Source organism: Octopus bimaculoides, chromosome 27 (assembly GCF_001194135.2).
Source record: "Octopus bimaculoides isolate UCB-OBI-ISO-001 chromosome 27, ASM119413v2, whole genome shotgun sequence".
NCBI lineage: Eukaryota > Metazoa > Mollusca > Cephalopoda > Octopoda > Octopodidae > Octopus > Octopus bimaculoides.
The window spans coordinates 3,197,102-3,205,398 of NC_069007.1; the positions used below are offsets into that span (position 1 = coordinate 3,197,102).

Genomic DNA, 8,297 nt, shown 5'->3' on the forward strand with positions numbered 1-8,297 from the left:
AAAAAAAAAAAAAAAAAAAAAAAAAATAGAAGTAAAAGAATACACATCTTGTGTCCTTCGTTGCTGAAAATCTCTAGTTTTTCTCTGTTTAATCTTCAGGTCTGAAAGTGTTGAAGACAGCGATGCCATTCTGATAACGCCAGTCCGTCGCACCACTCGCAGAAGCGTCGTCTCAGCAAGGAAGTCACGGCTTGATGTTATCATCGATTCTCTCGACGACTGTGTTCTTGGAGACAAGAAAAACGTCTTGTTTCAGGACAACCCTGCCATTCTTCAGTGACCGAACTTTGAAGAACTGCGGTTGTAAAGCTGAAGAAGAACTCTCTGATGGTGACTGTGATGATGCTTGTGGTGATAGTGAGGGTGATGATGATGATGATGCTTGTGGTGATGGTGGTGTGTTATTTGCCAGTGTGTGGGTGTGGGAATTGAACTCGGTAAATTTCATCTTTCCACATACACTGCATGCATCCACGCATACAGATATCCATACATGCACACACACACGCACACCTGCTGGATGTGTATACCCCACTGTCTGTATGCACACACACACACACACACTCATACACCGATGCGCATGTATGCACACAAGGGTTTCTCACCCAACAGAAATGTTTTATTCTTTTTCTAAGGTTTTATTGTATATATACACACTCATTAACATGAATGTTTTTATTTGTACATAAAAAATAAATTTTACTGGTTTAAAAAAACTCTTTGATGAAATTAAATTTTATTTTGTTCTTTTTTTGTGTGTGTGTGTGTGTGTGTGTTGGTGCCACATAAAAAGCACGCAGTCCACTCTGTGAAGTGGTTGGCACTCTGTAAAGTGGAAGGGCATCCAAGCATAGAACCTTTGCCACAACAGACAATGGAACGAGGTACAACTCCCGGCCCTACCAGCTCCATGGTGTTACATAAAAGGCATCTAGTACACTCTGTAAAGTGGTTGGCAATTTGAAGGGCATCCAGCCATAGAACTCCTGCAAGAAGAATGGAACCTGGTTCTGCTTTCTGTCTTCACCAGCTGCTGTCAGATCCTCCAACCCATGCCAGCATGGAAAATAGACATTAATTGACAGCATTAACATTTTGCCAATTCTGGATTTTCAAACTGTGTCCAAAGAATAGATAAGAGTCATCTTCACATAAAAATGTGAAGATTGAATGAAGAAGACACTGGAGAAAAGCAGTGTGTGATGGAAGGAAAGAAATTGAACAAAGGTTGGGTTGTGTATGAACGGCTAGAGAGATCCTCATTAGGGTCTTGATGAAAATTTGCCTGAGTATGTTGGTACGCAGCCTGGTTTAACGTGTAACGAGTGTGGGTGTGTCTGTCTATGTCAGGCAGGTCTTGGAAGTTATCTGAGAAATTACACCCAGACAGGGAAGTTGTCGACTATAAATTATAATAAAGGGTAATGACCCCTGTCGGTTCTGAAAGGCCATGGGATTGCGCCTAGACAGTTCCCTTCCTAGGAACAAGTCCAGGCAAGATTGTTTATGGAACATCTACAGCTGGATGCCCTTTCTGTCGCCAACCCTGACTTGTTTCCAGGCAACGTAGGTGTTTTCCCACGGCCAGATATATTTTTCATTGAAGAGTTGAAACGAACAACCTCATTTGTATGACAATGATGCTCGTTTACAACTAGGTCACAGGGATATAAACAAACCAATACTGGTTGTTACATGGTGGGAGGGACAAGCCCACACATATATGGTATTCCCTTGACTATTGCAGGTGTTAAGTTCCAAAACTCACCGTGATAGGTGAAAATCCGCGAAATAGAAACAGTACTGTACTCTCTCTTTTACTTGTTTCAGTCATTTGACTGCGGCCATGCTGGAGCACCGACTTTATAGTCAAGCAAATCGACCCCAGAGCTTATTCTTTGTAAGCCTAGTACTTATTCTATCGGTTTCTTTTATCTACCGCTAAGTTACGGGGACGCAAACACACCACCATTGTCAAGCGATACTGGGAGACACACACACACACACACACACACACACACACACATATATATAAATTAAACAATGGGGTAAAAAATTGGATATTAATTAATATCAATTTAGTACCAGGTAACAAGCACATTAAAAGAATCAGGGAGATTCAGGAAAATTATCTGAGATCTCAAACGATTATTGTATATGTATATATAAAAATATGTATAAAGGAGGCCACTAGGTGGACTGCTAATGTGCTAGAAGAAGCTACTTACCACATGTATATATTTATTTTATTATAAATGCAAAACAACACCACAGAGGAATTGATGTAAACTTAAATAATGAATCGCGATATGGCAAGGGATTACTGTACATATATATATACGATGGACTTCCATACAATTTCCGTCTGTTAAATTCACAAGGCAATAGGATGGCCCCAAGAGAAGTGTTTTTTGAACTGAAAACCTAAACATGGCACACGTGTTTCTGTGTGTAATTAAGTTTACAGTAAAATATTAAGCGATTCTGTTTACAAAAGAAAGACTTAACGCCATTCAATTCATCATCATCATCATCATCATTTAACGTCTGCTTTCCATGCTGGCATGGGTTGAACGGTTTGACAGGGAGTTGGCAAGCCGGAGAGCTGTCCAGACTCCAACTGTCTGTTCACAGTTATATATTTATGCGACATTTTATCGAAAAAGTTGATTCCCATTTATATATTTTATATTTTCTACTCTGTTTAGACATTATGGTCAACTACACACACACACACACACACAAACGTATATACCTACCTACATACATACTGCATTGGCTTGGAAACGGGGTTGTGATTTATACACGAACCAAAGCTTTAGCCCATATATAAATCACACCCTATTTTTTTGTTTTTAAGTTAAAATCAATTGGGAAACAGTTCGATTGATGATTACAGGTTCATCACCATCGAATTCACTGTGAGGAAAGTTTACCGAGAAAATATCTGTTTAGTATCTTACCATTAATAATTAAAAACTATTTTGACAAAAAAAAGGCAAATAAAAAAGAAATAACATGAATTGATGACGGTGAACTAACCGGACATGGCGACTGATACACAAATAGAGTATTTTTCCTATTTTTAGTATTTTGCAAATACTCGGCAAATTGTATTTTACAAGCAGCTGCTTTCGATCAATTGTATTGCAATCAACTTTTCCGATATCAAAACTTGTTAACCAATTCCAGAAGCAAGTGTAACGTGTCACCAGATCAATTACTTTAATAAACAATGCCTTTATAAAATTGTGGAAATTACACAGATAGTTGTCACTTCATTCGTTTGAACTTACTCGAATGAGTTAACTCCCTTTAATTGTCAGTTATATGCTTACACTTACCTTTTCACTCTTGAAAAGTTTTTGACGGAGTCAATTAATTAAATCCCAGTGTATTACTGTTTTTTTCTCCTTTTTTTTTTATCGAGTCTGAAATGGCGATAATAATAATTATAAGGAATGGTCTGTATTTTTTGCATTGATCTGAGAATTTTGAACAATATTGTTTTTTTATGGAATGGTTTATAAGATTATATGTGTGTGTGTGTGTGGTGAGGTGAATGGTGGCGTTAGAGAGAAGTAGAGTGAAAGAAAGATAACAGAGAGGTGGTAAGGTGAGAAAGAGTAGATAAAGAAGGAAAAAGAGGAGGGAAAAGGAGAGAAACTGAAAAAAAAGAGGGGGAGAGGAGAGAAATGTTGGAGAAAAAAGAAGAAAGCGAAAAAGGGGAGAAAAGGAAGAAAAACTTGGGAAAAAGAGAGAAGCTGAGAATGGGAGAAGAAAATAAAAATACAAAAGGTAAAGAAAAGAAGAAGCCAAGAACAAACGAGAAGAGAATAAGAAAGGAATAATAAAAATTGAGATGTCCCAAAATGTTCATTATTGTCTTTTTGTTTTTTTAGTCTGATTGTTTGGAGAAACTCTCTGAATCACTGCTGAAGGTGTTGACAGCATCGTCATCGTCATCGTCATTGTCGAATGTCTCAACAGTATCAGCTTCGGTGCTGGTATTCTCCGGTTCAAATTTCGTCGTCTCAGTAGACACTTCGCTTTCGAGGTCGTGTTGTTTTTCGAGATGGCAATGTTGTTGTAAAAGATGCCGATGTTGTTGTTGTTGTTGTTGTTGCTGCTGCTGTTCTTCGTATTCTTGTTCTTTTTGTTTTTGTTGTAGCTGCTGATCCTTCTCCTGCTGCTGCTGTTGTTGTTGTTGTTGTTGCTGATCCTGCATTTCAAGTTGCAACAACTGCAGCTGCTGGTGCCGGTGTCGCTGCTGGTCCTTGCCACCGGGCAGGCGTTTCGTGACGCAGTGGAACGTTGCCAGGAAAGCCTTGCGGAAGCTCTTGTTCATGAAGCAATAAGTGATCGGATTACAACAGGACGAGAGATAAGCAAGCAGATAAATAGAATTCATTCCGACGGCCGTCAAATGACGGCGGATACCTCGTGGGTCAAAGGCCTTCCAGGTCTGAACGCAAAAGAGAGGACACCAACAGACGAAAAACTCAAGCACAATCACACACAGCATTTTAATAACGCGTTTCTTGGTGGTCACACTCTTCCCCATGTTTGACTGACGTACTCCCCCTCCACCGGTCAAGCGCCGATGTTTCCGATGCTGCGAGGAGGAACTCAAATTCAAATTGGAATTATGGTTTGGGGTTACACTCTGGTTACACTTACGTTTAGGGTTTCGTTTCGATATCTGTTTCCGGTCGGCGCCATCATGACGCGGGTTATTTTCGGTATATTTTTTAGCATGCTTCTTTAGGTCACCTCCTTGGTTTATCTTAGTCGTTTCATTGCACACGATCATCTTTACATTTTCTTTTTCCTTCTTTTTGCTCTTCTCTGCATCTGCAAAAGAAATTAAAAAATATATATATTTCTTTATTGCCCACAGAGGGCTAAACATAGAGGGGACAAACAAAGACAGACAAAGGGATTAAGTCGATTACATCGACCCCAGTGCATAACTGGTACTTAATTTATCGATCCCCGAAAGGATGAAAGGCAAAGTCGACCTCGGCAGAATTTGAACCGGGAACGTAAAGACAGATAAAATACCGCAAAGCATTTCGCCTGGCGTGCTAACTTTTCTGCCAGCTCTCCGCTGTTTACTTGTTTCAGTCGTTAGGCAGCGGCCATGCTGGGGCACCACCTTAAAAAAAAATCTCTATCCGAATGAATCGACTCCAGTACTTTTTTCTTTTTAAAACTTGCTACTTATTCTATCTGGTCTGTTTTTGCCGAACTGCTATGTTACGGAGACGTAAACAAACCAACACCAGTTGTCAAGCAGTGGTGGGAGACAAACAGACAAACACACACACACACACACAGACACACACACACAAGGGGGTGCTGAAAAGTTCTTGGCTGAAAGGGTAGCGCTGTTACCTTTGCAGGGAGAGTAGGACAACTATTTAGGAGAAGACATGCAAAATATCATGAAGGTATAAATATTTCTTCCTCTTTTTCACAGATTTAACGCATGATGGCAGCTCTTACAATGGATTTTGATAAAATTGAAGCACGAGCGGTCAAGAAGTTTCTCTTTTTGCAAGACAAAAGAATGGTGGAAATCCATGACAAAATGAAGAAAGTCTTGAAGGATGGTTGCCCGTCTTATTCTACTGTGAAAGTCTGGGTTTTTGGATTGGTCATCTCCCAGGACAAGTACCCCCTTGGTTAATTGCCTCCTCCCCAATATATTAAGAAGTTTCAAATCATCACCTGTTGTCCTCAGAGGTAATTGTCATGGGGAGGGGGGGTATTGTCCAGGTGGGGGTTAATGTCTTAGACACGTATATATAAGCTCACTGGCTGATTATATTATATATATATATATATATATATATATATCAGCTCACTGGCTGATTGCAATACTAGTACCTGTTCTAGCACTGTTTTTTCTATATATATTGCTGGTGTGGAGTGGATTCGCTGCTATTTCTAGCGTTCAAGTGCCCATCATTGATGAGACCAAGGAAGGTTGAAATCCCATGATCTGATGGTCTCAGCACTCGAGGTGGCAGGGATTTATCTCCCCTGCTAACAATATGCACAAAAGTACCACAGTATAATTTGTTCTAACATAACATCCACATTTAAACGGAAACAAAACATTACCTGTCGGTATTAATACTGCTTCTGTCCCCAATGAATATTTCTTAACAAGCTCACTGCCTAATCGTGACACCAGCTCCTGTTCTGGCACTGTTCTTCTATATATCGCTGGTGGGGTGATGAATCGCTGCTCTTTCTAGCAGTCGAGCGTCCATCATTGACAGGACCAAGAAAAGTCAAAATCGCTTGACCTGGTGGTCATGATTAAGTGGGGATAAAACATACCCCTTGGTGTTAATTCTGCCTCTTTCTTCTTTCTTGCCTTTAACCCTCCAACGCGGAGTATAGGCCACTTATAATTGAATTCCATGTCGCATAATTTTCCGCTTCTGTACTTATACTCTGCCATGAATGTCCCCCTTTCTCTAGTTCCTTTTGTGTTGATCTACGCAACGAATTCTTAGGCCTACGCCACGAGTTCTTAGGCCTACCCCTCTTTCTATATCCATCCGGATTCCACTGTAAAGCACTTTTCGCTGCATTTGGTGTGTCCTTTTCTAATTGTGCTACCAATTCCACTGCCACTTTTTCTTAAATATTTGCTCCCTAATCGAAACTTGATTTGTTCTTTGCCATAGCTCCATAGTGCTTATGTGTTCGGGCCATCTAATTTTAAGTATACTACGCAAGCACCTGTTGATGAATGATTGTATTTGCTTATTTGACTTAACTGCTATTTGCCTCTGTCGCAAATAAATATTTTGCAATGAAATTATAATTCAATAAAGAAAGGGCTTACCTTTTTGAATTTTTTCGTCCATTTTGATGCCTAACCACAATGTCCGTACAATTAGTCCGTATGAACACGACATGATGAGAATGGGTACAATCAGGAGGATCCAGTCGAGAAAAACGGTGTACGATTGGCTGCCCAGTTTAGTCGGCCATATCTCTCTGCAAAAATGTATCTGACCATTCCAGGTGGACACCAGTTTGGTGTATATGGCTATGGGAATGACCACAGCGAAGGCGAGTAGCCAGCAAGCGGCAATAGTCTTGTAAGCATGCGACAGGGTCTGCCATTGGCGCGAGTAGAGAGGATGGCAGATGGCGAAGTAGCGTTCCAGGGACATGGCGACCAAGGTGAAGCAACTGACGGAAACGGAAACACCTGTGTGTGTGTGTGTGTGAAAGAAACAGGAGAAAAAGAAGAGAAATATCAATACATAGTCAATAGATTAAATTATACAAATAAACATGAATGTGTGTGTGTATGTATATATGTATGTATGTGTATTCTTAGATATGTATATATACATACATACGTATATTTACACAAACATGTGTGCGTTTATATGTACGTATATACTTGAGTCTAGAAACCTACTCAGACTCCATTACTGATGACATCTGTGCCCCGCCCCCACCCCGACCCACTCCTCATGTCTTCCTATATTTGTTCTGCTTATTGTTTGAATCCAGACCAGAATTACCAACTTTTGAGACAATACATCTCTGTATTGTTGATGGAAAAAGACAAACAACAGGCTGGACCGACGACACACGGGTGCAGTCGTATTGAATTCCATTAAGGTGGTGGTGGTGGTAGTACTAGTGACGGTGGTTATGTTGGTGGTGGTGGTGGTGAGGGTGGTATTGTTAGTAGTAGTAGAAGTAGTTGTTGCTGCTGCTGCTGGTGGTGGTGGTGGTGGTAGTAGTAGTTGTAGTAATACTAGTGACGGTAATTATGTTGTTGGTGGTGGTGGTAGTGGTGGTGGTGAGGGTGGTATTGTTAGTAGTAGTAGTAGTAAAAGTAGTTGTTGTTGTTGGTGGTGGTGGTGGTGATGTTGTTGTTGTTGTTGTTGGTGGTGGTGGTGCTCGTCATGTTAACTGTGGTCGTTTCAGTGGCGGTGATGTTCCGCGTTGGTGTTGTTAGTTGAGATAGCGGAGGTGGTCGTGCAGATTAACAAATCCCTCTATCTGTGATACACTAATCCGCAACAACAAAGAGCTCATGGCTAATCTACCAGATATTGCTATCAAGAACATCTAGCAAAGAAGACATACCCCACCACTATCAATATATATTAGCTACTACAGACAACATAATGTATGAAGTATTTAAATGGAAGATGGCCCAATTATACATGCAAAAGAAAGCGAAGACAAGCATTGAAGGATATTGCAAAAGGATATATATATATATATATATATATATATATATATATATA

The 8,297-nt window shown here is 40.2% G+C and overlaps 1 protein-coding gene across 6 annotated transcripts in view; it reads right to left on the reverse strand.

Moving 5' to 3' along the window:
- Positions 1-763: 763 nt before the first annotated feature.
- Positions 764-8,297, reverse strand: part of LOC106876814 (cholecystokinin receptor type A) — a 141,514-nt gene continuing 133,980 nt past the window's right edge. For all 6 annotated transcript variants that reach the window (XM_052977301.1, XM_052977297.1, XM_052977302.1 and 3 more), the window contains 2 exons: positions 6,866-7,237; positions 764-4,854 (listed from right to left, as the gene is read on the reverse strand). In XM_052977301.1, coding sequence (XP_052833261.1) covers positions 3,899-4,854; positions 6,866-7,199 — 1,290 coding nt within the window. In that variant the 5' untranslated portion in view covers positions 7,200-7,237 and the 3' untranslated portion in view covers positions 764-3,898. The remainder of the gene's footprint in view (positions 4,855-6,865; positions 7,238-8,297) is intronic.